The sequence below is a fragment of the Leptosomus discolor genome, chromosome 1 (genome assembly GCF_034619465.1).
Source record: "Leptosomus discolor isolate bLepDis1 chromosome 1, bLepDis1.hap2, whole genome shotgun sequence".
In the NCBI taxonomy this organism is placed as follows: Eukaryota; Metazoa; Chordata; class Aves; order Leptosomiformes; family Leptosomidae; genus Leptosomus; species Leptosomus discolor.
In genome coordinates, this window is record NC_141391.1 from 151,143,143 (window position 1) to 151,158,430 (window position 15,288).

General features: G+C 37.2%; 1 protein-coding gene across 6 annotated transcripts in view; it reads right to left on the bottom strand.

Annotated features, from left to right (window-relative positions):
• ERC1 (ELKS/RAB6-interacting/CAST family member 1) overlaps positions 1-15,288 on the bottom strand; it is a 284,902-nt gene that overhangs the window by 156,257 nt on the left and 113,357 nt on the right. For 4 of the 6 annotated variants that reach the window (XM_086467310.1, XM_086467304.1, XM_086467291.1 and 1 more), the window contains one exon: positions 10,797-10,990. In XM_086467310.1, the coding sequence (XP_086323436.1) occupies positions 10,797-10,990 (194 nt within the window). Of the gene's footprint in view, positions 1-350; positions 363-10,796; positions 10,991-15,288 lie in introns of all 6 variants that reach the window. The other 2 variants (XM_086467298.1, XM_086467318.1) reach the window with 1 other exon arrangement.

Below are 15,288 nucleotides of genomic sequence, written 5' to 3' on the forward strand. Positions count from 1 at the left end.
TCTTTCTTCTTGAAGTAACAGAAACAACCAATAATATTTAAACTGTCTTGCTTCAGCTTCCTGTTCCTGTAGTTTTTTCCCTTGAAAGACTTCATTGGCAAGTCTTCCCCCTTCTTCCCAGTGCACTACAACATTGACTTACAGTGGTTTGATAGGAATGTTTTCCTTCAAGTACAAGTTCCTTCTAAACGTGCACCCTATCCAACCCATCCTCCTACACAGACTTAACCAAATCCCTGGTCTTCTACTTTGTAGATCATGTAATTTGATATGTAATCTTCTGTGAGATTTCAATTTTAGCTGAGCGGACAACAGTCTTATAAAAACCCTTATTAAAAGTGAATACTGACCTTGAGGTGAGGCTGAAGGAAACAGCAAATCCAGGAAGGAGATGCGAAAGAAAAAGAGTTAAGAGTTTGTGAAAACAGTGTCCAGAGATAAGGCAGTTCAAGAATACAGGACAAAACAAGCAGATCTAAATCAGGTAATGACACACAGACACACAATCCTTCACAAACACAGAGCTGCATGTCTTACAGACATCTAATAAAAAAAAAAAAAAAGAAAAAATGACCTTTACATTAGATTACACCGTTTCACTTAGAGGCAACCTTCTGTTGAGAAAATAGTCTCCAATAGTAAGAGTTCTTGTTAAAGGGAAACAAGTCAACTGTAGAAAACTGGATTTACACCACATCACCAGCAAGTATCCTTCTTCCAGAATTCTAACCAACATTTTGAAAATGCGGAGTTTGACTATCTGTGATAAACTCTAACGTGTTCCTTTAAGCACTTTCTAGGGCCTTATTTTAGCTCCATGTGCAAGACATTTTTTTTTTTCCCTTTTCCTGCAGATGACCCAGACTTGTCAAAAGGGAATAAATAGAAGGGAGAAAAACCCCAACCATGGAGTAAAGTCTTCAAGACCTGAAGACTTGTCAAAGCTAAAAGTTCACCTTTCTTCATTTTAACACTGAAGTCACCTTTCCAAAGACAAACAAAAATAGCATCTGTCTCTTCCTCCTGTAGTGCTGCTCTCTTAATTCTCCCATAGAAGGTGCAATCTAAAAGCAATAATGACCAAACAGGCATATTTTTGACAGTTCTCTCCAACATTGTTCAACAGTAGGATTGACCAAGACAAAATGCTGGAGTTCCCTGTATAACATGAGGTCCCACGGTTCATTATTGCCTTTTTTTTTTTTTTTTGTCCCAAATATATCCAGTATCTTCAAAGGCATCTGCTGTCAATTTCACTGATAACAGCAAGGTAAGTCAACAAGGAGCCATAAATACAGATCTCTTTCATCTGATTTTAAACTTTACTCTTTTCAGTCGATAGAAGAGAGGAAAAGTAACTGTCCTCCTGTCCAAAGTGGCAACTTGGCTTCTACAATGTATGTTGTACTTGTCTCATGGCACAACTTCACTCTAAAAAGGCAAGATAGGCTCTGGAGAAAAATATTGCCATAGGACAGGCTAACTGTTATATATTTTATTACTCTTGGTATATGGAACCATGTAAATGAAATTTGAAGTCCTTATTTCTGGCATAAATTTTACAAACAACAGTGTAGGATGTTGAATTTGTACAAGCAGCAGTTTCAGAGCAAGTTACCACTAAGAAGTGTACGGTCTGTAACACATAAACTAGCGTACAGACACTTTTCTTCGGCTTTTAAACATTCTTCAGATCAAGTTCTTCCATGACAGCTGTTGTAAAGGCTGCGTTATTTGGGGATTTTGGGAAAGATGAGACTTGCAAAATGTCAAATACCACATCTCAGTGTTTGATCTTGAAGTAAGTTATAACATTCCAAAAGCCTCAGTTAATTCATACAGAAAAGCGTGTCACTAACAATTCTGACTGAAATCCAAGAGTACACTCTCTATGCTGAGCTGCTCTGACTAGGCAAGCAAACTTAACAAAAGGCAACAAAAAAGTGAGAATAAACACTTGGTTAAATACGGGAATAAATACGGTGGGGGAAAAAAGTTTGACTTTTTCATGACTGTTATTGAATCTAGACTATGAAAGTTCAAGCCTTCTCATTTTGTGTTTCAGGGACCCTTTGTAGATTCTGGTTCTATTGTAATGATATTGTGACATTGTTTCTTCAATTTAACAGTGGAAAAAAAAGTACAGGCAAGAATTCAGAATAGCCCTGTAGAATTTGAATGAACCGTACTGTTCTTTCAACTGCTACTAAAGGTAGCATCTTTTGATGACACAAGATGAAAGTAAAACAGCACCTGAGACACTATGCTTAGGTCACTTGCAATTTTCTGCACGCTACAGAAGTACTATTTAGCCAGCTGCACAGGATTTGAATGGAGAATAATTACTGCTACATCTTCATTTTGTCACGAAATAAATTCTATCTTCCAAAGAAAAATATATTTTGTGTAATTTCTAGCCCCTTTTCCCACGTTTTTTTACAGGAGTTCAAAATACTTTTTTAAAATGTGGATTTTTAGAATAATCACAGTATTTATCCAAACAAAAATGAGGAATATGTCTGAAAGCACATTAAAATTAGAAAAAATCTGGAACTGTGCTGTCAAACTAAAACTGAGGAAAAGACTTGAAATTGCCAGTTCTTAGGAAGTCAATGGAGATCTGCCACAGACTGGAGGTAAAGCCTCAGTGCACAGGGCTACATCAGTGAAATTGAGCAGAGGAGCGCAGCAAGCATCTGCCCCAGGAAGCAGCCCCAAGCAAGCAGGATCAGACACATATCGAGACATGCTCATTACAGAGCAAAATAATAATCTTTAGTTTGCACTATTTCCCTTCGAGCAAGAACACACACTTGCAGCATTCCTTACGAGATCCAGCAGCAGCGTTTCTGCCCAGCCCCTCTAACTGTGTACTCTGATGCAACAGTCACACAGGGAGACAATACAATTGTAGCTCCAAAGGGTAGTCTCGGAGAAATCCATTTTCTTTTAAAATGCCACCTCTTTAATTTTCAAGATATAGCTGACTTAAATCTGATCACTGGGTGCAGATCAAAGAAGTTGGCAAGATATGAACATTTCAGTATTTTAATTAAAAAATATATATATGTATCTAAAAAGCTGTTAATTATTCCAGCTATAATTTTGTCCACATGCTTGTATATTACAGGGAGTGGAATGAGTCTGATACATTAGTCTCAGATGTACTTAGGGAGAAGTTTATGCAACGATTTCTAGTCAACCTTTGAATTCCATTTGTTTGACAGTGAGTGATTGTGTGTATTTACAACTTCGTCGTTCCTTCAAAGAGGTCTGACAGGGAATAATATGCACTTGATCTTCCTTGTGTCAGTCAAAGCAGAAAGGCTATTTATGTTTGCCACTTTTGACACCTTTTCTTGGTAATAAGAATGATGACCGGTCCTTTCTTTTTCATTGATATTTAGAGGGGTGGGGAAGAGATGGAGAGACAGAGAGAGAGCAGGTTTGTGTGTGCATCCATGTGCACATGCATGCATGGATTTAAGAGCACAAACATGACCACAGACAGCCATGGAACAGTAATGTTGCTATTTCACTGGCTTTTCCCTTTTTTTACTAGAGTTTCCTTTTGTTCCTAATGTAATCCAAGAAGACAATGTAATGATTTGACACTTTAATTTTTATTCTATTAGTTGTATAAAAGGGGGGTGGTGGTGTTGGTGGTTTGGTTTTTTTGGTTTTGTTTTGTTTTGTTTTGTTTTTTAGTCCTTACAAACTAGTTTGTGAGTATGAATATCCTCATATTGCTCAACAGTGTTGACTGAAACAAAGATACAAAACAGCTTTTGAAGAGACATAGTCAAGGCAGGCAGCAATGAAACCCTGATATGCAAACTAGGCTCGTTATTTACATGATGTTCTTCCTCCTCCGGTTTTATAATTATTTTAATTACATCACAGCTCTTACACTCTACTGATCTAGCAGTTGATTTGCTAAATAAAACCCATCATTGCTCCAATGCAGGCAGAGTATAAATCATCAGATGACAAGCCCTACATTCATTACAGATAATAGACTTAGGCGTGAGAGGGAATGCTTGATAACCACCTGGATTTAATGATAAGCACAAACAGGGCTTTAACGCTACAGGCAATTTGGCAGAAAAAGAAGTCTTCAAAAAAGTTCACAATTAGTGAACTCATTTAGTGTGTCTCATTTCTTGTAAGTATTTCTCTAGTGTAGGGTCCTTCTTGGAGGATCCAAGATCAGATCCTTACTCTTGGATTAGTAGCCAAACCAAGCTTTTGGCCCACTGCTGAATTTAACAATGGAGGCGGTCTGTATCCAGTTCCATAGAGATGAATCACTCTTGTTTAATAGTGTCAGTCCTGCCTGCTTGAACATGGAAATGACACCAGGGCAAATACCCAGGCTTAGATGGTTCAGTGATGGGATAACACAGTACGGTCATTCAGCCAAAGCCTGCACCAGCCTTGACCTCTCACCATGTCAAGGGCTGGACTAATTGGAGTTCTTTGACCTTATTTTTTAGAACAGCTGTTTCTGCAGTATCACAAAGTTTCAGTTTCTCCCAAAACACAGAAAAACGGAGAGAATGGGAAATAAAGGACAGCTAAATAAAGAACAAATGGAAAAAGGATATCCTATTATCTGAAAAAGGTAAGGACGGATTGAGGAGTCACCGTAAAATCACTATGATGTTTTTTTTATCTGGTGCTCTCTACAGATGGATTTACAATTACTGGCAGCGTCTCTCTCTCTCTCTCCCTACCCTTAGATGTAGGTTTCAAAAGCGATTAGTGAGTTTCAGTGTCGATCTTAAGGCACTTTAACAAAGGTTCACTTTCAAAGGGCAGACACTTGCCTTTTGAAAATACTTTCAAACATTCGAAGTTAAATACCTGTAAGTAAAGGTGCCTGCATCTTATATTCTTATCTGTTTAGAGCAGTTATGTTGATATAAAATGTATTATTTTTTCCTCTGTGAAACCTGATGTGGGACTTCAGGTGTAATGTTCATTTTGTATGAAGATAAAGCAAGACTGAGAAGAAAGAAATCATTAATTCATTTCCTAACTCAGAAATGATGAAAATCTTAATATTAAATAGATCTGTGTGCTCAGAGGTGGAGTTGGAATAACTATAGGCCTAACCACTTTTTCCATTACAAAACCTGGTTCTCAGTTGCTTGCCGAACATTAACAAATTCTGCTGAAATTTTCCATGACGTGTCAGCTTCACCCGGGATTTTTTGGGGACAATTTCTGCTACATCCTTCACACACCAAAGGCACCATTCTTGTGGAAACAAATTGTTCACATGGTTAAACATTGTATCAATTTACTGTGACACATAGGCTCACATTAAGAAGTGAATTAAAATTACACTGCAATCTTCATTTTGGAATGTCCTAAGTTTTGAGTTATTAACCTTAGAATCTTAATATTCACTTAACCTATGGATTTTTGAGGGAAGTGGATGAGAAAGTTAATTGAGTAACAATAACAAATTCTGCCTTGTAATAATACCATGCAACCATGAGATAAATATATCCAATTTGCTTTCATGATTTATGGTACCAAAATGGTTTAAAGTATTTTAAAGCAATAATTAACTATTTCAGTTTTTTCTATGCCTGAATGAGTGTTCAATTTATTTTTGGAGGATTTTAATTAATTACTATAATACAGAATTATACCATCTCTCATGGTTAACTTTGATGGTGATGATTATGACTTTATAAACCGCTTTTATTCTTTAATTTGACAACATCCCTTTTATTTTAAATTACTTATATGCCCTGATTTTATTCTTGTTTAGGAGTTCTCTAAAAAAAAATATTTAAAAATTCACAGAAATAAATAACTTGAAAACCAAAGACAATTATTATAAGATACAAGTAGTCGTTTGAAAATATGTATTTCAACTTCAAATTGGTGACTTAAGCTTAGGGCATAATTGACTAGTATAGTTTCCTTTAGAGTATTCTAGGAATCTAGGAAGATGTAGTTAATTTCTTCCTCCATCTATCCTTCACAGACCGTTGCACAACATTCCACTGTCTTAAAGACATAGAGAGTACGATACTTCCTTCTTCTGTCCATATTTTTCAGCACACCTTTGAGATGACCCTATGTTTTTTCATCTTTTATTTTTATTTACTGTTGAGAAGAAATACTTAAGACGAGGACTATATCTTTTGGCTGCTACACATCAAAAGTTTGAAGGCTTCTTGAACAAGGCACCCCTAAATTCTTTTTAGAAAAATTCCCCAAAATCTCTCTCTTAAAATAGCCACCATTTCTATGTGTCCCTAACGGGACTGCTGGTCTTCCAAAGCCGAGTACTGTCTTCCTGTAGTGCCCTATGTCCTTACAAGGACCACCTATCACGCATAGCGAGCATGCCAAATTAAAATCAATTTCAAGTCTGTAACTGGAACCAGGACTTCCATGTATATACACTCAGTGCTTACTTCTGAAGCAACATACGCATATATATTTACTGCCACTTCTCAAGTACGAAGTCAGTTCTTATTTGCAGAATATATGCACACAAATAACTCTGTGTGTAAACTATCATCTGAAGGCTGTGATAGCCACGTGCTTTTGGGTTTTTTTTTTAATTTTTCATATTACAGGTTAACAACCACAATAAAACTCAAGAATAAGTCAATACTGACCTCTACCAATGACATATTTTAGAATACTTAGAGTTTAACTGGTTCAGGCAGAATTGATAGCAGAGATTAGAACCAAAGGTAACACATGGCTAGAGAATTAGAATAAAAAGCAACAGCTTCTATCAAGTTTAAATCGGGGAGAATAGCAGCAAACATCCTTTGGGCTGTGGTCATAACCACTGCGACACGATTTGAACGCAGAGACTGTTAGAGCTTGTACTTGACATAACCAGTTCCTGTTTGACCTAAGGAAAAAGGCATAATTGCAACAGACCCAAACAGCAGCAGCAGCAGCCGGGCAGCCAGCGGTGACATTCCACCCCGTAGGAAACAGAAGCCTTACAGAGCACTCACTTTCCCAGGAAGTCCCACACAAACCCCCCTACGTGTTGTGGTGCAGGGACCGACACCTGGTAGGGAGGGTGCAATTTGCGGGAGGTGTGCTTTCTGAGAAAAAGCATAGTCAAAAAAACCCCCGCACGTACAAAACAAAACAACTCGTGGAACCAGGACACGACAGTATAAATGGAAAGAAAAAGCGAGGAAGGAAACAAAACACAAAATGAAAAGTTACAGAGAGATAGGAAATTATGGAATGGCAATACAAAAAGCAGTTAGTTATAAAGAAAACAAATAGCCAGACAGCTACAAACCCCTCTACAACACCACAATCCAGGGACAGAAACAAAACTTATAGGACTGTTCACCCACAGAAGAAATGCGGACTTATGGTCCACCTTCCTGTAAGAAAAATCTTGCCCACAGAGAATATAAATTAATGAGCTTGTGCTTTCAATCTCATGTTGACTCTAGAGTGTTTTTCAAACTTTTGCGTAGCATGCACCATATTTAACACATTATTTTTTGATATCTTTCCTACCATTTAGAGCTGAAAAACAACGTCCCCCACCCAGTAATTGCAACACTGAAAAGCGGAAGCATTTCCCTCTTTAATTCGAACAAAAGATAGCTTTGACATCACTGATAAGGCTTAAGAGAACAGTTTTCTGCTTTTCATTTAATCTTTGTCTCCCCCTATCTTTTCTCCTTCTCTGTTCCCCTATACATACCTCCCTTATAGGCAACTCCTCTTCTGTGGATGAAACCGTGTTACTATTTCTCATCTCCTGATGACATATGGTCTAGTTGTCACATATAACAAGCATAAGGAGAAAATCCAGGGAGAGATTCCCTGTTTTGCTAGTACAGTTATTCTCTAAATGTGACTTATTTCTTCTCATCTTGCCCTCCATGGAATAATAATGGTTCCTGATAGGCACAGCAATATTCACTTTTTTTGCTTGCTGTTGAACGCCTCTGCAAGCACTAGGGTTCTGCTTTGCACAGCAGAGTTTGAATAGCTGTAGAAGCCTTAGAAGTCAAGATAGTTTCTAGCTCACTCTGCATGGATCACAGTTTAGGAAGCAAGTCAAATCAATACAAGTCAAAATCATCTATTCTTTTCAGGAAACCAAGACTCTAGCTCTAAGACATCTATGTAACATGCCTGGATATATCAGTTCAGCCATGAAAGAATACTTTATAAACAAGCATGGTAGATAAAACCTATACATTTAATGAGCATGTTAAAAAATCTCTGCTCTGTGTAAAAACTCACAAGGACAAAGTAAGCTTCCAGAGAACAAGGGTTTGGGGGAGCAATTGAAAACATCTAAGGCCAAATAGAAATTTCAACAATTTTTCAGGAAAGGAGAAATTACTAGTCAAAACCTCACTACAAAGTATCTGAAACCTTGTATGTTTTTCTTCAGTGCTGTATTATATTACAGTTCCATCATTTCACTAATTCACCACACTAACAGGATGCACCTTCAGTCTCTAGATCTTGAAGACCTTTTCCATTTCCACTTACAGTGGTTAGCAAACATGAATATTCTTAGATTCTTTTTTTCTGCTTGACTTAGACGGCTCCTGGCAATCACATGATAACAGAAGTAGTCTTTTCTTTGACATAGCTGAAATACCTGTTCTAATTACTAGAAATAAAAGAAGATATATTCTATGTTATCTCAGTACTGGTAGAAAAGACAAGTTAGAAAGAGAAGAGGACGAGACTTTTCTTTGTTAGAGCGAAGATCAGGTGGTAAGAAGGAATGGATAACACCAAATAGTCAAAGTATTCACCAGATTGTCATGGAATGATGTCCAGTCATCTAGGGGTTTTATGCTTTCATTGTTATAGTAAAGAGTTTGGCCTGTGATTGAAACAGAAAGAAACTATCACTGTAACATGAAAAACAAAAATTGCTTTGCAGATCTCCGGAACTGCATCTTTTCAAAGAAAAAGTTCCTTTCTAACTCTGAAGATTGGGTGCCAACGCTTTTATCTGTAAAAGAGAAGGAGGCTCACCTTCATTTCTCTTCTTTGTTATTTTTGCTTTGTAGAGTATAAACTCCTTTGTTTATAGGCCACTTACATGTGTTTATTCAGTGTTTGACACTGCAAGCCTCAATCTTGATTAGAGTTTCTGAATGCTAATGTAATAAAAAAATCAACTTGCATTTAAAGTGTGCATAAGAAAATTCTCTTCCTGCCATTCCAATCTCCTCTAGGAATCAGGTTGAGGAATGATGAATACTTCTGACTGGCTTTTCCTAAACAGTAACTACTTCTGCACACAGAAAAAAATAAGGCACTACGAACACACTTCTTCCCCATACCTTACTTTTAATAGAAGTTTGTTGCTTATACCCTGATCCCTAGTCAACTTGCATGCCCTAAGATGATGACACGGTGAACTTCATGCCAGAGATGGGCACCTCTAAGGGACTGAAAAAAATCACACAGAAGAACACGACTTGTAACTGCTATTTAGCTTTTTCATGTCTATACTTAACGCACGTACTCTACCAACCTATCACCTGAATGTTTGGCTGAATACATCATTTATCAATGGGCTGAAAGTTACATCACTTAGAAAAAAAGGAAAGACGGTTAAAAAGGACACATCCTCACTTTTGGGTGTTCCAGTTTACGCCGTAGGTATAGAGAATTCTGGTTAAATAAAACAACAACTTAAAGGAAACTAACAGGATGCTGCTTACAATCACAAAGAGAGAAGAAACCCAGCTGACAAGCTAACTCTTTCAGAGCTCTGTCACTTTCAAGGAAACCCAAATGGACTTCTTAGAGATTTTCAGTCGTTCAGAGGGGCCCATAATTTGACTACCATCAAGCTAATGAATGATAACTATTGCCATCACACAGAATTTGAAATGTCCTCTACTCAGTTGCCCTAGTCTTCCTGACACTAAATGCAGAGCAGTTTAATAGTGATAAGATAGAAATTAGAAAGACTATTCTGGCACAAGGCAAATGGGAATAATGAAATTTCCATTTTGCTGTTCCAAGTTAGTGATTCTTCATTGCGAATGGTAAAGTAAACAAAAATCCCCAAACAGATACTACTGTCTAGAAACTCCCTCTTGGCCCACTGTAAGGTGAGAAAATGACAGAAAACAAAGTCTGTTTCAGGTCTTTCCCAAGACCAACTACTTATAATTGTGATATAAATGTCATGGAATTGTAACAAATTGTAATTTTTGTTTGGGACATTTAGATAAAATGTTTAGAAAAAATATCTGAGCACCGCGGCTCCAACAGAAAGACGGAAAATGCTGAAAAGTGCTGAATCACACTTCGTTTGGACAAAAGCAAATCTGTTCATTTGGCCTCACATGAGCCAAAGTTACCTGTGTCTCTATCAGTAAAAAGAGTTTCAATGCCACTTGTCAGAAGAACCTGAGTAACTAGTGTAACACAAACTCTTAAAAGTAATATTTCTTAGTTGTTTTTTGAAGAACTATGCCTGAGGAATTTATTAAGGCCAAAGAACAAATTTTTCTCCAAACACACCATAGTGTGGGCAACTTTTCCTAACATCTCCATTTCCTTACAGCTCTATCTACTCTTCTATCTATATCAGCCCTATTTTTGAGCAACCAGGTAATGAAAGCACACAGTAAGACACCTTTTAGCTTACAATCTACCAAAGTAAAGGATTGAAGGCAGAAAAACTCTAAACAGACTTTCCCAAAATAGGCATTCTAAGGTTTTTAAGACAAGTTAAGTTATCTCTAACTTTAATCAACTCTTTCGCTCCTCTAGTAACTTTATACTACTCTCACCTCTCCAGTTCTGCTATCTTCTTATCCTTATCATTCTTCTCATTTTCCATCTCTTTCAAGATTTCCAGAAGACGATCCACTTCAGCTTGAGCCTTGCCAGATTCTTCCCGATACCGTGTTACCTCCCTTTCCAGCTGCTGCATACGATCACTCAGCTCTGGGCTGGCCCTAGCCTCCAGTGTCGCCTCATGAGCCTGTAAGAAAAAGGTTCAAGTGGTTCCTTCATTCACACATATGCATTTTACAGATACTACGACAACTAAAAAATGCTATCTAGATATCTATTTCAAAATGGCAAGATTAATTATTACACAGAAATAACTATACAGTGCATATGCTTCTTTTAAGTATAAGGAAACACTTTCCAGGAAAAGAAAAATTCAGAAACAAATTTAATTTTTTTAAATCAGTCCAAAAATCATAAGTGTTTTTTTTATCTGAAACAGAATCAACAGAAGAAAGAAGTAAATGTATGAAAAAAGTTAAACTTTTTGAAAGAAAAAGAAGTGTGAGTGGGTATAAAAGTTTCTAAAATACACTTCTAAAACAGTGATATGACTGCAGAATTGGTTATCTGAGTTATTTTTCACCTAGATAATCTAGAAAAATAAATCACAGGTTAATAGCCTTTACTAACTACATCAGTATGCTAAGTGTCAGATAGATTTGTAATGATAGTGCTGATGTACTGAAGCCCTTGATAGTTATCTGAGCCATATAGATTAGGACTAATATCAGTATGGCTACCAACTAAAATTATATTTGCTAGTTATCTAGGAAATACGTTTTTTCAAAATCAGGCTATGGGGACAAAAACCATCAAGGAGTGAGGATAAAATGACCCTAATTAAGAGGTTTTGGTAGGTTTGGGTTTTTGTTTGAGTTTTGGTTTTGTTGTTTGTTTTTTTTTTTTTTTTTAATGGCTTGGTTTGTTATAAAAATCACCAATTTATTAGTAAAATTAATTCAACAGTTCCCAAGCATATTAGAGACAAATAAAAGGCAGTATTTATGGTGGAATTTAAACAAGCAGACTAAAGATTATCTTTTCATTATCCCCCTGCCCCTCTGCTCTTGGATCTTGAACTGCTATTTGATATCAATTAAAGCTATTTCAGAATTGCTCAAATTTTCTTTAGTGAATAGCAGGTTTGGTGGAGCTATTCTGCCAACCAAGACTGCCTGCAAACTCAAGGCCTTTCTCTTCTCTGAAACAAACCTACAACAGAAGAAAAAGACCACAGACTTTTTTTCCCCTGTGTGCAGCTGCAGAAAGTTGTGTTCCAAGCTGCCAATGCTCCAAAGCACTGTAAGTCTAAATCCAATAGTATAGTACTTTGTTGCTTTTAAAGGTAAGTGGACAGAACCGCAGCAGCCTAAAACTCAAGGTTAGAAGCTGCTGCTTCCAAAGATCCAAACACCAAAAATACACTTGGCTAAGTCAGTTTAGTTATTCAGTAAAATAAAACTGCAGGAAAATATCTGTCCATTGACCCCAACATTTTTGCCTTGAAGTCTCCCGTTTTTAATTAGCTCCATTAAAGCCAACATTCTAGTGAAATCCAGGAGAATCTCAGAGCAGAATATTCTAGGACTGAAGAACATGCTGATGCCTGGCTTTACTGGGACTATGACCTTGGGACGGATCTGGGTTTCCCAAATACTTGAACACTTCATATTGCAAGGCCCTGGCCCTGCAGCTCCTGACTGAGGGTCAATGTTACACTGTTTTCTTTTTTTTTTTTTTTAAAGTGGAAATTCCAGAACTGGACTTTTAAAAAGTTCATTGAGAGTGATGGGTGGCGCTGCATAACCTGCATAGTATTTTTTCCTAGAACAAAATGCCTGGCAATCCCCAGGTCTCCCAGGCAGATCTCAGCAGGAGTGCCCAACAACCATAGATCCTGGAAGAACAGAACTCTTTCCTGAAGCAATGCACTTAGGAAGATTCAAAAGGCTCCCTACTTCTGAGTGACTTTCAAGTCAAACCCTGCCACTTCCCTGTCACTGAGCTCCAAGTCTGAAAATCCTGCTTCTGAGCTTCTGACTAACACCCAGCTCCAAGTGCATCCCTGGTGAGCCTGGAGGCTTTGTGAAGCCTTTTGGAGTTCGGGCTGTCAATGCTTCCAGATTCCTTCCTGCCCCACAAGCACTTTGATTCATACAGCCTTGGAAAGGGCTCTCTACAGCAAGCTGCAGTCCAATTAATGTGTTGCCAAGATGATGTGGACTACAGGAGGACATTGCAGCAACGAGACTGACAAGCATGTTCGTTCCATGAAGAGCTGCAAGCATCAGGGAACATGCTTTGCTTTGGAAGGAGAGTGCTGGGTGTTCCTGAAATGCCCTATTGGGATTTTCAGCCTGCAGGAAATCTGAAATATTTTATTTCATTTCCTCTTCAACTATACCTAAATTTCAAACAAAAAAATCCATCCTTCCCTCCCAAATACTGTTTTGCAGGAACCGGGAATGTTGGTTTTGGGAGGCATCTGTAAGTCTACTGGAGGGTATCTATATTTTCCTAAGAGACACCATGTATAGAGTTAACTCTGTTTTTCACCAGACGCAGAGCCTGAATTCTTCTGTACTGGATTGAGGTATGTTTCCAACATTTCAAATTGTTTGTTTTAACAAATACTCCTCCAGGCTCTTTAAAGTCATCCAAAATACATAATCAGATAATCAAGAAACTTCTTTAGAAAAAACCAAAGCTAGGCTGTTAGCCTGGATTACTAAAATCTCTAACTCAAAATAAGTTATAAGACCTAATGCAAGTCTACTGTCAGTACAGTCCTGATTTATATTACTCTGTGCTAATAAAAGCATCTCCACAACAACCCAAGAGACATTACTGAGAAAAGGAAATCAATTTTCTTTTTTAGAAAATTAGCCAACAAGTCAGTGTATCTGGTTCTTATAGAATGAAAGGGCTATTTACACAGCATACATTATTATTTGAGACACATAACATGTGTTATTTGTATATAAATGCACATAAGTATGGATACTTTCACCTAACACAAAGAGAACGTTATGTGATACGGTGTAAACTGGAGACCACTTCCTGAGTTGTGAATTACTGACTGAGTGACTTTGGTCCATTTTGTGGGTTATGCACAAACTACGTGTTGCGTGACCATATCTAAAAATCCTACTGGATTCATTCACTGTATAGGGGAGAAAACGAAGGCATTTAGAGGTTTCCCACAAACTCACATCAAGATCTGGAACAGATGAAATTGGCTACCTTCGCAATGCAACATTGTGCAAAATAATTCAGCAGTATTTTTTAACAGAAAAGAAAGTTAAACATGAATAATGAATTCATATACTCACAGTAAAAAAACCCAAACACATATCGCTTCCCTTACCCACCAAAGGTGTACAAAAATTCCAAAATAAGTCAGTAATTTAATTTTTGAAACAAAACGGACATATAAAGTGACAAATGCACTAAGACAGTTTCTGCTGTGTTAGGAGACTATAAGAAGTGCATTTTGATAGGTTCAACTTTCAGCTGTGCCTGAGACAGTATTCTTAATCTGCAACCTCTTAATATAATTACAAACAAACATGAAAATCTATAAAAGTATGACAAAAATTAAATAAATTTTAAAAGCAGCTTGCTTAGGGTGAAAGGAACATTGCACTTACTCCTCTGACAAACAAGAAATAAGAAAAGGTCTGTCCAGCAGGCCAATGAGTTTACCTGATTACAGGCTATTTTAAACTTCTTAACTGCTACTGCTGACCCTATCTGACCCTCTCCATGTTTGTTCCAGTGTGGAGTCAAACAGCTGAATTTAAGCTACTTTCAAGAGCATGACCAAACTTGCATGTTTGATTCTGCACTGATATGCATAAGAAACACAGTCATATTTTAGCTAGAAAGCAGCACCTTCTTAAGCTATGCTTTTATTAGCAAAGTTTATCTGATCAGTATCAACCTTTGCCAGTGTGAATTTAATTTCAAATTCTAAGTGGTTCAGGACTGAGAATAGTTTAAAGTTACTACTCAGTTTAAGCTTACTACTCTGGATATGCTCTCAAAGGTCTTAAGAGGGACTATAAACTAAGAGGTGGTTTAACAGCTTTCTGCTTTTCTGCTCTTAGCCACCATTTCCCATCTGGAATGTGGTAAGTGATGAGGTGAGTGCTTCAGGTACCTAAAGAATAAAAGAAAGAATGATTGTTCCTCAAATACATGTACTACAACTTCTATTGCTTCCACAGAAAATCAGCTGACAAAGCCAACTTCTATAACTAAAACAAAAATGACCAAAGTTTCACAGAAATAACCACTATTTGCAGATGGAGAGGAGAGGAAGACAAAACACATGAAAAAGAATTTTCTAAGTTGATATTTCTCATGCCAAAAAACTCTTCACTAAGAGGAAAGGTAATCTTAACCAGCTTAAAGCGTGCCAGAGGCAGGGAAGCAAAGAATAGCACAGATTTAATTTAAAAGTTCTAAAATGTAAATAAAAAT